This window comes from Porites lutea, chromosome 13, assembly GCF_958299795.1.
Source record: "Porites lutea chromosome 13, jaPorLute2.1, whole genome shotgun sequence".
In the NCBI taxonomy this organism is placed as follows: domain Eukaryota; kingdom Metazoa; phylum Cnidaria; class Anthozoa; order Scleractinia; family Poritidae; genus Porites; species Porites lutea.
In genome coordinates this window covers 15,610,019-15,625,932 of record NC_133213.1, presented here as the reverse complement: position 1 = coordinate 15,625,932, position 15,914 = coordinate 15,610,019, and the positions used below count along the sequence as shown (strand labels likewise).

The following is a 15,914-nucleotide window of genomic DNA, read 5'->3' as shown; positions in this document are numbered from 1 at the left end:
ACCCAGTGATTCTTTAGGTAGAGCTAACAAACAGACTGCACTTTAGGTGGCACACCCATGGGTGCAGTGTAACCAAGTGATTATTTTAGGTAGAGCTTACAAACATAAACTATACAGGTGTAAATAAGATGGCAACAAGTTTTCCAGTTAAAACTTTGTCATAAAGTGCTACACCGTGGCACTTAGACAATTTCTTTATCGCGCGCTTGATACATTGTTTTGACGCACAATTGATAGTCAGGAGAAGTCGTATTGTCTAAAACCATAGCAAAAGACAAATTTACACACATCACAGAGGTAAGGTAAGGTAATACACGGTATTTCCCTTAGGTATATTTACATTCAAGTATAGAAATATAACCAGATAAAAACTGAAATAATAGCGACATAACAATAAAAAACCTGCTTTACATTTAGGCCTTGTGTAAAGATACATATATCTAAATTAAGGTTTTTTTAATTTTCCTTTAAAACAATTATTGCCGCACCTTCAAAGACAAGCTGTTCTACAACACTCTTCCGTTATAAGAAAGGCTTCTCTTTTAAAATTCAGTGCGGGGTTGTGGAACAACGAGCTTGTTTGTATTCATGCATTTTCTGTTAGGTTATAAGCGATTAAATCGCATGCAGCAACGAACAAAACGCGAAGCCTTCAGATATTCTAGAACCGTGTTATTTACAGTGCTGTGCATTATTATTGCTTAACTAGCTAACCACGCGCTGATGGAAATAAATTTCGCCCCTTTAAATTTCGAAACAATTCACTGGTACTGTATAGTCATAATTGGAACGGAAAGTTAGCACGCGAGTAGGGCGATTCTGCTGTAGTTTCTGCAATGTAGAAGATATTACGGCAGTGAGGCTCCTGAGGTCCGTTCCCGAAATCACAACTACATGTAGTATGAAATGTATTCTGCGTGCAGACGTCTCCTTTTCCAGGTTAGGTTAAATAAACCAACGGTTTGTTTGACAAAGCTCCCGCGAGACGGTGTTTTGGTGATTTTATTAATTTTTCCGATCCATTTTTTGTTTCATCTCTATTTTCGCGGCTTTTGCGATACAAACTAAATTCATTTTTAGTTGTGGTGGCATTGACACTGCTTAATCATGACGGCTTTGGAAGAAACTTAATATTTTGCGCTTCGCGATTTCGCAAAATTGCTGCGAGAATTAAAAAATATTTTCTTCCAGAAAAGCGTATTCACGCTTCTTTCTCTAGTCAATTATCTCGTTTTCTAAAGGTCCTTGAGAACTGAAGAAGACAATATTTTATTACCTACAACCTACAAACCTGATTTATTTTGACCACATCGAAACAAAACTGGCCTCTGAAATGGAAGAAGAAAAGCCTTTTATTTTTGCCGGCTTCGGCCTGCCGACGCGATCGTGTCTGGTTTGCTTTCATATGATGACATTTTCCTGACAGAAGGGTGTCGGGAAAAACACCTCGCGCTGATCATACGTGACAAAATCCGCCGCGCCTAAGCTAATGAAGAAAAGTCTCCTAGAAGGCTCCATACAATTCCTTATAACAAAATTATAAGGAATTGTATGGAGCCTTCCGGGATACTTACAGTGCAAGCCCTTTGTGTCTCCTCATGTTCCCATTTCAATTTATTCCTCCTATAATCTCTCTTAGCAAATGGTGCAGTTTTATTCACTCATGCATTTTTGGAAGAACACGATCAGTATCCTCAGCGAGTCAAGGCCCAGAATCCTCAGCGAGCCAAAGACTAGAATCCTCAGCGAGTCAGAATCCAGAATCCTCAGCGAGTCAAAGCCCAGTTCCAAAAAACCAGACTCATTCTCAGCGAGCCATCCAGATTCATTCTCAGCGAGTCAACTAGACTTATCCTCAGCGAGCCATCCAAACCTATTCTCAGCGAGCCAACCAATCATGTTCTTGGCCAGTCAAGACCCAGAATCCTCAGCGAGTCAAGACCCAGAATCCTCAGCGAGTCAAGACCCAGAATCCTCAGCGAGTCAAGACCCTGAATCCTCAGCGAGTCAAAGCCAGGCTTATTCTCAGCGAGTCATCAGGACCTATTCTCAGCGAGCCATCTGAACCTATTCTCAGCGAGCCATCTGAACCTATTCTCAGCGAGCCATCTGAACCTATTCTCAGCGAGACATCATGAGCTATCATTGCCTGCCAATCAGACCTTTTTCTAACCAATTGTCATTTTTTTTTTGTTTTTGCTAACAGAGTATCTTTTCGTATACAAAAAGATGCACGAAGTCCTCTTAGATAAAAAAATACATGCAATGAGAAGAGAGGTGCAAAAAGCCTTTTTGTTGATTATCGATTGATTGTTCCTTTTTTGATAGTATTTTCCTACATAGTCATCAATAATCGGAGTCATACATATTTCACAATCTTACATGTGCATGTAACCAAGCAGAAATAAGACAGTCAGTTTAGGCGTTTAAACTTATTTGGTTGTAATTAACCCTTTAGTTCAAACTCAGGTTCTACGGTATCAGCTGCTTAATTTATTTAGAACTTATTTGAAAGTACATTAGATAATAAATGATGCAGGGAAGACTTTGCCTACTCATTTTAAATCAGAAAAGTGAAAGGTCTTCATGAACTTTTTTTCCTTCAGGCATTTAAGTCCTTTGAGAGCAAATGTCTTTGCAGTCTCTAGATGGTTCACTCTTTGGCTTTAACTTCAGTTTTCTTCTATAATATATCTGTCACTGGACTTCTGGTGTCTGGAATTTTCTTTCTAGGAGAACTTCAATAAGCCTGTATTTAATATCCTTTCATCTATTTGATTTCTTCTAAGACATGTTTGGATGTCTGTAATAACTTCATCTGTTTTCTGGACTTCTGGTGTCTGGCATTTTCTTTCTAGGAGAACTTCAATAAGCCTGTATTTAATTTTCTTTTCATTTATTTGCTTTCTTCTTAGACATGTTTGTATAGACTTCTGGTGTCTGGCATTTTCTTTCTAGGAGAACTTCAATAAGGCTGTATTTAATTTTCTTTTCATTTATTTTCTTTCTTCTTAGACATGTTTGTATGTCTGTAATAACTTCATCTGTTTTCTGATAAGTTAACTCAGTTTCTTCACGCTTGATACACATGGTTTCTTCACCAAGAGAAGATTGTTTTTCTTGATTCGCAAGGTTTCTTCACCCTGTTGTATTCCTCTAGATAATTGCATTATTGTTTCTTTTTTGCTGTTAACTTTTCTTAAATTCCCTTCTCTTGTTCCTCTTGTGTTTTCCATAATATTGCAAAAAAGAAGACACTGACCTGTCAGCACAACATATTTTACTACTACATAGAGTATGTATGCATTTTATTGCTACCAGTGATGTTGATGTCTTTGTGTTTCCATTTGGTGTCCTAAGCTTTAATTGTAATAATAATATTGACTGTTATACGCTCGTCTGGCTTTCTGGCATCTTTATGAGAATCTTGAAGGTACCCTCATTGGTCTGTCTCTGTATCTTGACAAATAGCTCAGGTGTCATCAACATATTACACAGGTTTGCTCATTAAGATATGGATGAGAACAGGTCATAGGGGTAACATGTGTCAGAGCATGCAAAAGCAAGTACATGGAAAATGTACTTACTTTACCAGTTTAAGGACGTACATTACTAATATTTCTATCTATAAATACATTTCCACAAATGTAATGGACTTCCATGACAGTGCTAGAAATCCTAGTATGCAATATTTACGCAACATTATAAGATTTTATTCATTATGTTTTTGCAATTTAGGACTAAAAATGGTTTAAATTTCACCAATTTAACTTTAATATGAACATTAATTTTAATGTTGCGTTAATTTTCCCATTTATTTTATATTTAGGGTCATCTTTAATCCTTAAATACTTTGACAATGAATGATAACATTTTATTATTGTTAGCAGACTTAAACGCTCAATATTGAGCAACAGAACTGTCTGGCATATACATTGTAAGTTATTAATTTTTGTAATATTATTGCTTGTGTTGGTGCTTGAGTAGTACATGTACATGTAAGTGGTGCTATTACAATAAAAGAGAACAAACAATAGGTATGAAAACTCCTTAATGGGCACCTTTTCGCTCTCTCTCAGTTTCTTCGATGACCTTTGTTTTTATTTGCCAAATTTATATTATGAATATTTTTTTATTTGCAGGAAAAAAGATTGATTACTGACCATTCTTCAGGAAATGCAAGAATTTAAGTCCAAACACACCCAACAAATTCTTCTAAATAGATTTTAATATTACCGGTAAAATTTGTTAATTCCATACCTACACCTCGCATGGCATCAGTTTCTTTACTAGGTAAAGGAAAATGGTTTGACTTGTTTTGTTGTACTGTGAGAATGACAGCTAAAGGTATACAGAAAGTTGAATTAACTTAATTCCATACCTACACCTCGCATGGCATCATCATCCTTTCTTTCATCTACAAAGTCATTTAAATAGACAATATAAGAAAAAGTCCAAAGAAAATCAAGTAACCTGAATTTTTAGTATACACGTAACATAAAGAAATTTAATGTGCATGAGTAGACTAGCTTCAAATTCAGCTCCAAACGAAATATCAAACGAAAATTAAATGGCTCATTGACTTTTATGAATCTTCATCTTTTGACAACCTGTTTATTATTATTGATCTAGGATTGCTTTAAACTAATGAGAGATGTTTTTTTTTTCGCAAGCTCTGAGCTGGGTCACTAAGAACTTTTTAATTTATCACGGAGTCTGTTCGAGTCATTTTATGCACGGGACTTGAAGATTTCATTAATTTCCACGTCACCACTTCATATCACGTATACAAACGTTATCTTTGGAAGTCTTACCGGGTAAGGTTGAGGACAAATCCTCAGGACCCTTTGGCAATGATCCTCTTAAGGAAACCTGTGCAAAACAAGGACGCAACATCAGCCCACTGTACACACTGCGTAATTTCTATGTGATGTTTCTTAATCTAAACATAAATTGGACCAATACTAGAAGGCTTTCTAATATATCACCATACTGTTGTAATCATGAAAAGCAAGGTGCTAAATTTCAAATTTGCTATTACTATTACATTACTATAACTATTATTATTATTAATTTAAATATTACATTTTTTGTCCAAAGAACAGTCAACGTGTATAGGGGAAGACAATTCAGAGACTTTTCTGAGTACAGTGGTGCTGTATTCCATAGGCCTTAGAGCAATAATAATTACCTCAGAATCAAGTTCTAAGCAGAGAATTCCTCCACCCCCCCCCCCCCCCTCCCCAGCCTAGCACGTGCTTGAGGGGAATGCTTTCATTGGCCAATGGGCCTCAAACGTTACAAGAATTTGACATGACAAACTAAAGGCAGACATGACCAGTGCACTGACTATCCTAGACCAGGACTACATGTAACGGAAGGTACAACGCTTTTGCAGCACCCTCCCCCCCCCCTAGGGATTGACATGGAGGCCCCTTTCCAACCCATGGCGAGTTAGCTCAGGGACTGAGCTTGACAATGAGACCAACCCGGACAGCAAGCCCCTTATGTTTTTCCTCACCGCAGTGACCAGATCGCCAGCTTTCTGTGCGAATATTCTGGCCCATTTTGAGGTATGTTTTCTAAAATTCGGCTAGATACATATAACTGAATATTTTGAATACTGATGATCGAGACCACGAAAGACAATTTTTGTGTACAAGAAATTGCAATTCAAACAAATGTAAAGAGTTGATGATCAAAACGAGAGGCAACCGCGATCTCTATTCATCTATCGGGATGATACCAAGCTGTAAAGAAGTAGAGATTCTGGGCGTCGCCTTCCAGATGTGACATGGGGACAAAAATAGACCTTCTCTTTAATACAATAGTCCTACCTAATATCAATTATGCATTACCTGTCTCCGTCGCGTCCGAGTCCGATCTTACTCCTGTACAATGTTTTTTAGACCGCTGTTTTAATATGAAATATACGTCTAAGCCCGTAAGTGTTTAAGATTTCTTAGAGGGGCAAGACTGTCAAATTATCAAAAAAAGTTTCTAAAGCGAAAGAACATCCATGCACTTTTATCTATTATGCCTCGTGTTAAACTATCCAGTTATAATCATAGGAAAAAAACTTGTTTCAAATCTAAGATTAACACTGTGCGTTTTAAAAACTCTTTTATTAATCGTCTAGTTTTTAAATATGAATTAGTTATATAATATACTATATTTTTTGATTCTTACTTCAACAGAAACGTTGTCCACTCTTTTAAAATGTATATCAGCGCGAATTAATACATTCGCGATTCATTGTACGCTTTCAAACACACCAATGCCAGCTACAACGTTTTCACTGCTTCATAAATCTGCACCACCCTCATTTATCGCCGTCAAGCCATCAAAACATTCGCAAATTCGATGAAAATGCATTCAGGACCAGTCAGCGCAAATTGATTAATTGTCGAACAGGACTCTGCTTATTCTGTTGTTAGAGATAGCTGTGAAAGCACTGTAATTTTATAATAACTCCTCTAGTGGGGCTAATTTAACTCCTTACAGTGGAGTTATTTTTCGTGGAGTTACTTTAACTCCAAAAAGGAGTTTAAAGAACTCTTTTTCAGGAGTAAAAGTGACCCCAGATATTGAGGAGTTAAAATAACCCCAAAAACGGAGTTATCCTGTACCTAAAATTTTTACTCCACTTTCAGAGTTGAATTAACTCCAAAAAGAGTAAAAACAACCCATGTAAGGAGTACGAATAACCCCATTTCGGAGTAATTTTAACTCCAGAGTGGGAGTAAAAAGAACTCTTTTTCAGGAGTAAAAATGACCCCAAATTCGGAGTTAAATTAGGAGGACTTTGTGCATCTTTTGGTATACGAAAAGATGCTCTGTTAGCAGAAACAACAAAAAAAATGACCATTGGTTAGAATAAGGTCTGATTGGCAGGCAATGATAGCTCATGATGACTCGCTGAGAATGGGTTTGGATGGCTCGCTGAGAATAAGTTCAGATGGCTCGCTGAGAATAGGTTCAGATGGCTCGCTGAGAATAGGTCCTGATGACTCGCTGAGAATAAGCCTGGCTTTGACTCGCTGAGGATTCAGGGTCTTGACTCGCTTAGGATTCTGGGTCTTGACTCGCTGAGGATTCTGGGTCTTGACTCGCTGAGGATTCTAAGCCTTGACTCGCTGAGGATTCTGGGTCTTGACTGGCCAAGAACATGATTGGTTGGCTCGCTGAGAATAGGTTTGGATGGCTCGCTGAGGATAAGTCTAGTTGACTCGCTGAGAATGAATCTGGATGGCTCGCTGAGAATGAGTCTGGTTTTTTGGAACTGGGCTTTGACTCGCTGAGGATTCTGGATTCTGACTCGCTGAGGATTCTAGTCTTTGGCTCGCTGAGGATTCTGGGCCTTGACTCGCTGAGGATACTGATCGTGTTCTTCCAAAAATGCATGAGTGAATAAAACTGCACCATTTGCTAAGAGAGATTATAGGAGGAATAAATTGAAATGGGAATAATAAAAAAGAAAGTTTCACACAGGAAAGCAAATTTAAGGAAATAAAAAACCTCGCATAGGATTGTTTCCATGAGCACTTGTTGTGGTGGTGGGAGTATGTCTCTCTAGAAAGACATACTTCCACCTTTTATTTTCTTCATTTCAGGTGTGTGCAGGAAGCATTCAAGGAGTTGAATTTTCAAAGTAATGTCTAAAGGTGCGTTGAAAAGTCAGGTTTCACTTCACAGCGTGTTATAGATAATTAGACATATAGCAAGCGTAGGGAACTTCCAAGAAGTGAAATAACTCTCAACATAGGTGGAAGTTGAAACAAAAAGAAGAAGAAGAAAACAAGGCAGTCAAATATAATTCAGAAATGATGGCCTTCAAACTTGTCCCTCAAGACATGAGCACTTGATGCTTCAATAGCCATGGAAAAATATACTCGAGTCATCAATGAAATTAATGGTAACATTATTTAACACAGGGAACACATTCATTGAATACAATTGTAAAATTTTTGTTGAAAAAGTTGAAAAGAGGGGTAGTATTGACCCACAAAAAGTATAGAAGTCACTCTCCTCTTCTCCTCTTATGTAAGTAAAGGTTCTGCGGGAAGTGAATAAGAAGTGTAAAAGAGGGGGAGGGGGATTGGTTGAGCTACATGAATACTTCAGAAAAAAAAGTTGTGGTTGTAATAAAGCAAAGAACATAACACAACAAGCAACTACGTGTATTTTTTTTTCTCTTACAGAGCAGAACACAACAGAGCAGGAGCAGAGCAGAGGCCAGCAGAACATAAAACATCAAAAAAATGAAAATTAGCTTTTGTTACTGTAAATCCTCTGTCTACCCCCTGCCCCTCTCCCCCCCCCCCCCCGGCATTTCAACTAAGTCTCCCACGATAAATAGCTCTCCTCTCCCCCCTTATTATTAATCAAAAGTAAATTGTTTACTGCATTAAATATTATTCATGACTAAATACTCCATGTGAACCTATCTGATATGGTTGGTGCTGGAATGTCAGTTTTGCCTCAAAATTGCTCCCAGGGTGCTCGTTCAAGTATTAAGGATAAATTGTCAAAAAAAACAAGAAGAAGAAGACAATTGTAAATAAAAAAAGAAAAAAATTGAGGAAGTTGAGTAGTTTCTTTTCATATTATATAAATATTCAGGGCTGTGCTCTAGCAGTACCCAAAAGCCCCTGGCACCCTCTTTTTGCTCTTGAGCAATGGGAAAATCACTCTGGATTTCACAGGTTCAGAGCTCTGGGTTTCCCTTCAATATAAACTAGAACACAGCCTTGTTACAATAATTACACTAATTATTGTGGATTTTTCAATACTATTTTAAAAAATGTATAAGCTTTGATAGAAAATCATATCGGTTACAGTACAAATCTGCGTGTAAGAACCTACACTTTTGAAGTCTATAAAGGAACTTGAGTTTGGTGCCTTTCAGCAAGGTCCATGAAGACAGTTACAATCTGTAGTTTTTATAACCCTGTTTTTGTTCTGGAATTACAAGACTCACAGTGGTACAGTTTGGTACAGTATTTTCTTGTCTTATCAATTTGCAAACTTCAAACTCCTTTTTTAAGAACCTGCTTGATTTCTTTCGTTTTTGGGACTAAAAAGGTTGTTATATATTCAGTATATTTGTGAGTATTAGGATAGCAAATTTCTGCCAGAAAGTTCTTAAACCACTAGATTCTTGCATGCAGGTATTTTCTGAATGATAATCTTCCCAATCTTGTACTTCTTACAACTATTCCTGCTACTGCCAGGAAATAGGTAACCCTCTGCAACATGTACATTGGAAACACTAGAAAATATTTCTTAGAAACGAGAAAGAATAATGTTGGGTTTACAGGCTGATCCAACGTGTTAACGCGCTTATGAGACCGCCAATACCGTTAGTACTGTGTATTCCTGAACTATAAAAAGTCAAAAGGCTGACTAACTTATACATATAATAATTATATAGATGAAAATGAAATGAAACTTTAGTATTCAGAACAATGGATTGATGAGTGAAATAAAACAGCCGAATAAAAATTGGATAAATGACCATAATTTCAATAAAGATTTAACATTTAAAATAATGGAAAAAAGAAATATCGCAAAACAAATGTCCCTTTCAATTGTCAACAACCCTAACTACTAGGTTCAAGTATCCTTTGCCGTGACTCATCGAGTAGTCTTGGTCGACACATCTTGCCTGGTCGAGTCGTCCTCGTCGAGTCATCTCGTTGAGTCGTCCTCGTCGAGTCAACTTCACCGAGTCATCCTCGTCGAGTCATCGCCTCGTCGAGTCGTCCTCGTCGAGTCAACCGTGTCTCACCGAGTCATCCTCGCAGAGTCATCGATTCCTCGTCGAGTCTTGGAGTGAAAATCGAGTCGTCCTCGTCGAGTGTTGAAGTACCGCTTGAAAATTCGAGGATCTATTTATTTATTTTTGAGCGTCGGTAGAAAGATGACTCCGCTCCCAGAAACGGTGAGTGATCCTTATACCTGCCAAAGCTTGTGGGTTGCAGGACGACGTGATTCTACTGTGTTTGGCGTCGTCGACGACACCACGACGACGAAATTTGCTAATCGCCCTTGCGCAGTGCACGGTATCTCACTTCCGGTCGTCGTCGACAAAGTCGTCGTCGTGGTTCTTAAGTTCCCTATTGCCTTTGTGTTGGGCCTAGGGTTGTTGTTTGTGCCGTTATCACAGCCAATTGTGTGAACCGTTCAGTGAGGTGCTGTTTGACCAACGGAATGGGCTATCCGAGTGAAGAAAAAATGGTTTATTTTTAAATAAACACGTACAATAAGAATTTAAAAAAATGTAATGATAAATTCTCCAAAAGTGAGTCTTCAATTTTAACTCGATATAACCTTGGCAATTCTTACTAGTCCTGGATTTTAAAGCATAACTGAATGCGTCTTGTATGATCTCTTGCAGTTGGCTACAGCAGCAAACGACTGTCCTCCCCTACAATACTACAATGGTACATCATGTACAACTTGCTCTAAATGTCCTCGAGGCTTCGGGGTTAAGACCAAGTGTACAGCTCTGAAGGACACAGAGTGTCAAGACTGTATTGCTGGGTATGATTATTCAGGGACAAGTGACATGACACAGTGTATCAAGTAAGTTAACTCAAGCAATAGATACAATAAGATTGATGGCGCGTTTTCCTCATTATGTTGTTTGTTTGATTTATGATGCTGAGGAGAAAGCCGATGAGGGTTTACACAAATAGTCACAGATAGAAATCTCACAGATAGTTACAATCATCTAAGCATTCCTTAACTTCGTCCCCCCCCCCCCCCCAAAAAAAAAAAAATGGAGCCTTTTAACACCAGGGTCTTTCTTTGTTTCACAGATGTTACGACGGTTCAAATTGTCCCGATGGAAATCATAAGGTGATAAGTAACTGTACAATATATTCCCCAACCGTCTGCAGTGGTTGTAAAGAGGGAAACTATTTTGACAAGGGCACAGGATTAGACGGGGGATGTGTGGAGTGTTCAAAATGCGCCATTGACGAAATGGAGACACAAAAGTGTAGCACAGCGCATGACCGAAAGTGCCAAAAGATGCCATCGACTACGAGCGAATTATGGGTCCCAAGTAAGTATAATACACAAACAAACGAAATTGGCATAGTCTCTCCCTTTTCTTTCAGTCTTTGCCCACTCTCTTAGTCCACTCGCACTCGAGCTGATATTTTAAAACCCACGCTCGATCGGACACTTCTAGCTTCGCAGATCACTAAAATGTAAACAAAATCCTCAATGTAGAAGTTTTGGCGTTGATATGTGGGCAGAAAAAAAGTTAATCTTTATCTAGTAAATCTTCCCCAAGATCGGTTTCAAGGCAACCATAGTTTTCTAAAGTTGATCGTTTCGCGCAGATTAATTTTGCTTTGTGTTGTCAAGTTGAACATGCATAACACCTGTTAAAAACCTACGCGTAAGTAGTATTTCCTTCAAACAAAGTTAAAGTTACATTATTGCAAAAACTTCTTTCCAATTATGTATAATATTTAATTACCGATTCAAGTCACTTTAAGGACCATAGACGCCACTTTAAGCTGGTAAAGAGATGCGACAAGCAAAGAACAATTCCATCATGCATAAAATTCAGCTTAAGTGAACCAAAAAAAGCTTCAATAAGGTTGCAAAACAACAAATTTTCATTAAAAAAAAACATAAGGCTTAAGGCTCTTATACCTGATGACAAAGAAGAAGTGAATTTTCTGTACGGAAGCAACCTACCCAAAGATCTTAAAAGAAAAAGATCAGTTGCAAGCGTCGCAGCCAAGCGATGATTCCTGCCTACTTAGCTAGATTAGCTACTTTTTTTTAGTAATAACTGGTCAATGCGAGGGTCTTCATTCAAGCAAATTAAACCCAGCAAACTGAATCATTAGAAAATACAGAAAACTGCACATAAGGATTTGTTTTGCTCTCTTCAGTCAAATCCAGCTCCAGCAATTGTTTACGGGAAAAGAGTCGATTGTTTTGGAGTCACTGCCGGCAGTTGTCGTTCTCCGCTACTTCACAGCGAGAGAAAGGAAAATTTGCGCTATACAGAAAGATAACAAAACTATGTACTTAAAACTGAAAAAACTAAAGGAAAAAACTCTGACTACTATTACTTGAGCAAAAGAAAAATTATCGAAGTAGTCTTTTCTGCTGGAGTAAGCTTGCTGGCCTTCTAAAGTTCCGAGGAAGTTTTAAGCGCTCAAGTTTGTTCACTCGCAAGCGTTAGCATTACGGTTCTTTGACATAAGACAAGGATAAAGCTGGTTCTGCAAAGGTAAATAAATCTGGTCATTTAAAAAAGCTAACCGTAACTACTAATAACAGAATACAAGCGGGTTTTAATTCAGTCCGGCGAAAGAAGGCGAAGCACTGGACAAAAAATCAATTCACAAATCGAATGCTCAATTACTGACAATTATCTGACAATTAGAAAAATACAAACCTCTTTGGAAATGTTCAAAACGTTTTGTTCCTCCTCAGACTGACGGATGATCTGCTTTTACTGTAACATTGGTTGTTCTGAATCCAAAGTAATTTTCAAGTGACGAAAAAACAGCAACAACAACAAAAACAAAAAAAAAAACCCTTTACAAGGATCAAACGTTCGCACCTCGTGTATTTCATTCAGTCTTAGTCAGAACTCTCACTGAACGAGACAAACAAACGCAGGCGATAGGGGATGCGCAGAAGCTTGCGCAGAACGTTTTTCCGCCCCGAAAGACCAACATTAACGTCACGCAGTCTCCAGTCTATCACGCGGTCATTTCAGAAACGTTTTCGTGAAGTTTTCGGAAATGCTGGGATTTTGATCTTTTATCTTTCTATAAAGGCTTGGGAAGAAAAATCTTTACCCAAATCTCACTTAGGATGGTTCTTTTTAGTGTTTGGTGAAGGTAAAGCGACAAAAGAAAATATGTCAATTTTTTGTTCATTTGACCTTTAAAACGAGGGAAATCTTTTAATCGTGAGAAAAAAGAAAGAGTGTACAAAGGTTTCTGCAGCCAAATTTTGCGATTACAAATGAATTGTTGTAAGGACTGCATGTGTCAACTATACATCTTCTAGGGGCACCCAAAGACTTCTTTCTATAGAATAACCGCGTTGTTTATTTCGAAACATTCGGTCGTTGGATCCTCCTTGATATTCATGTTACTGATCTGTCGGTATCAGGTACGGCTGGTCAAACAAATATCACCAAGACACCGCGGAGCGTTCCCAGTAGCACGACTATTGATTGGACAAAAACCTCCGCAACTGAAATTCCTGAGCCCGAAGAGAGACCCTCAGTGAGCCAAAAATTAGTTTGGGGACTATTATCTGGTGTCCTAGCGGCATTAGTAATCGCTCTCGCTGTTGCGGTGCTATTATGTTGGAATAGAAGTAGAAGTAGAAGAACACGTAAGAAGGACAAAGAATCCAATGGTTACGCTCATCAGTCCACTCCATCAATGCAGCAGCGTAAGTAAATATTTATACTTTTTATAACAGAACATTATAAAAGGTTATATAAATATCTTTTTTTTCTTTTTATCAAGCGTTTAAGGTGGCTGAACGTAGTTTTACGGGCGGTCAGCGGTAACTCGCGTGACGGCGAGTGTTAAAATTAGACAAACAAACATGGCGATAAAAGCAATGGTACACAGAAGACGATTTCTCAAAATCTACTCATTAAAATTTTGTGATATTTGGCAGAAATTTTACCTTTATCGTATTTTAAATAATGAGAACTTTAAAATGGAAGTTGAACAGACGAATTTTGTGACACATTTAATAATTACAGTACAATTATATCATTGATTATCTGAAAACCTGTCTGTTAAAATTTGGTCAAATAAGTTTCAAATGGTAATGATTAATTATAGTAAACTGTGTGCAAGTTCATAGGAAAATCTAATGAGCGAATTTTATGAAAACTGAGCAAAAGTGAAATTTTAAGGTTGTATTCAATCGTTCATGTTGCCATGGAAACTATTAAAACATCACATTTGACCTGTCAATCAAAATCTTTCATCAGTATATTTTTCACTTGCCACGTTTCAGCTTATGAGCTGCAACCTTTCTCATGCCATGATTTGGCAAATAAGATATACTCACAAACTGCCAAAACTGTGTTCAGCCACCTTAATACTCAAAGCAAATATAATTAAATTACTCGTTTCTTGACATTATACAAAAAGAATTCTAAGTATTAAATATTTGAAAGAGTGAAAAAAAAAAAAACACTTGGTTATATGAAATGGTAAGTCTTAGGTACTTCATTTTGATAAAAATAAGTCATATGAAATATCAAAAAAAATTTCATGACTTAAGACAATTTGAAACATTTTAAGATGAATGTAAGTTGAAGGTCTTGTTAAATTTAGAGAGGGTGATTTTGAGAACACGGGAACTGTTTTTTACCAGTTAAGGGAATAAATTTTTCAGGAGCCAGAAGTCCTCGAAGGTCAACTGAAATAGTGAGATTTTACATATTTCGAAGACTTTTTTTACTCTTAATACCAATCTGCCTGACGGTTAAAACGGGTGGGCAGTTTGACGGCTGTCGGTCGACTGCTATGAGACCCGTTATGAAACCTACTATGAAACGGCGGCCATGTTGGTGTCCCCAACGAATTTAAACCTTTTTCTAACTACATTTATTACATTTATAACTTATTTTCTTCATTGCATTTATTTTTATTAATTTTATTGTATAAACTCTTTTTGTTCAAATAATTTGCATAACTGCTGCCCACGTGAGTGAAAAGGCTTTATATGAACGAAATTAAACCAAGCATATTTTAAAATTGTATTCTGAATCAACTATAAGATGGAATCACATTTAAGATAAGAGAACGCTATAATTGCATGTTAGAGAGCGTTTGGTTTCATGACTAAACTTGTTATTAATTGATTCACTAATAGGAATAGCATCAACAACTTGTTTAAGAACCGTAAAAGAGTAAACCTGGCCCAGTTAAAGGAAGTTTTCGTCCGCCTATAAAAAAGTCCACAACCGATCTCATTCTTGCCGTAAACTATTTTTAAAGAAAGAATTGCATATTAGAAATTCCTTGTTTCACTGAATTACTACTGACAGTTACTACACTGAAGTTGCCAATTCAATATGAATTCTAGGCCCTCAATATTCTTAAAAATTTCAGTCATTTCACTTCATTATTTTTTAAATTTCATAGAAATGTTATCACAATATAACGTTTTTCTTTTGTTTTTTTCTTTTCTCCCTAGGTGGATTGGATACATTAATTTCAAATATAACAACTCTTGACAGAAAGTTCATAACCATGCAGCTGAACAAAAAAGATACTCATGGTAAACTTGATCTTTTTTATTTTTATTTTTTTTTCCGGTTTTAGGGTTAAATACTTGAGACTCTCTACGACCGGGTATTTTCGACGAAATCGAAGTGGCGACGGCCGTTGTAGTGTTGATGAAACGATGATAGCGGAGATAAAATTAAGCGAGCGATGGCATTGCCATTCTGATCAAATTTGTCAGCGTTTGTCGTGCTATGACGGCAAATAAATACACCAGAAAGTGTGTTGCAAGTTCAGGGTTTTTGTTTTGCTTATTAAATCGGTTTTCTTAGCAATTCTCTCGTTCCTTCGTCGTCGTCAATTCTTGATATGCGACGATTTGATGGAAGCTCGCGACCAAAAATAAAAACGTCACTCCGCAGGTACCCAAAGAGAGGCCCATGTTTTATGCGAACAGATCACTTTGTTAAAGACTTACACAGTTTGCAGTGTGGAGAGCTGAGAAATGATGACTAAGCTAAGTCTGGCAAGCTGAAGGTCTTACAGAGGGTCCCAAGTACGTTTTTTAGGGTTACACTCATCGTATAGGAAAGTCACAGGGGTCAAACGGAATTTGTTTTTCTCAGCACTAGACAGTGTTCACCTAGTCTTGTTGGACTGATTGGTTCT

The 15,914-nt window shown here is 37.5% G+C and overlaps 2 protein-coding genes across 2 annotated transcripts in view; both read left to right on the top strand.

Annotated features, from left to right (window-relative positions):
• The window catches only part of LOC140923003 (uncharacterized), a 144,862-nt gene that overhangs the window by 6,541 nt on the left and 122,407 nt on the right, over positions 1-15,914 (top strand). The window lies entirely within an intron of this gene.
• LOC140923494 (uncharacterized) overlaps positions 9,923-15,914 on the top strand; it is a 6,877-nt gene continuing 885 nt past the window's right edge. Inside the window, exons 1-5 of the mRNA XM_073373579.1 lie at positions 9,923-9,972; positions 10,366-10,587; positions 10,824-11,071; positions 13,159-13,446; positions 15,217-15,300. Coding sequence (XP_073229680.1) covers positions 9,923-9,972; positions 10,366-10,587; positions 10,824-11,071; positions 13,159-13,446; positions 15,217-15,300 — 892 coding nt within the window. The remainder of the gene's footprint in view (positions 9,973-10,365; positions 10,588-10,823; positions 11,072-13,158; positions 13,447-15,216; positions 15,301-15,914) is intronic.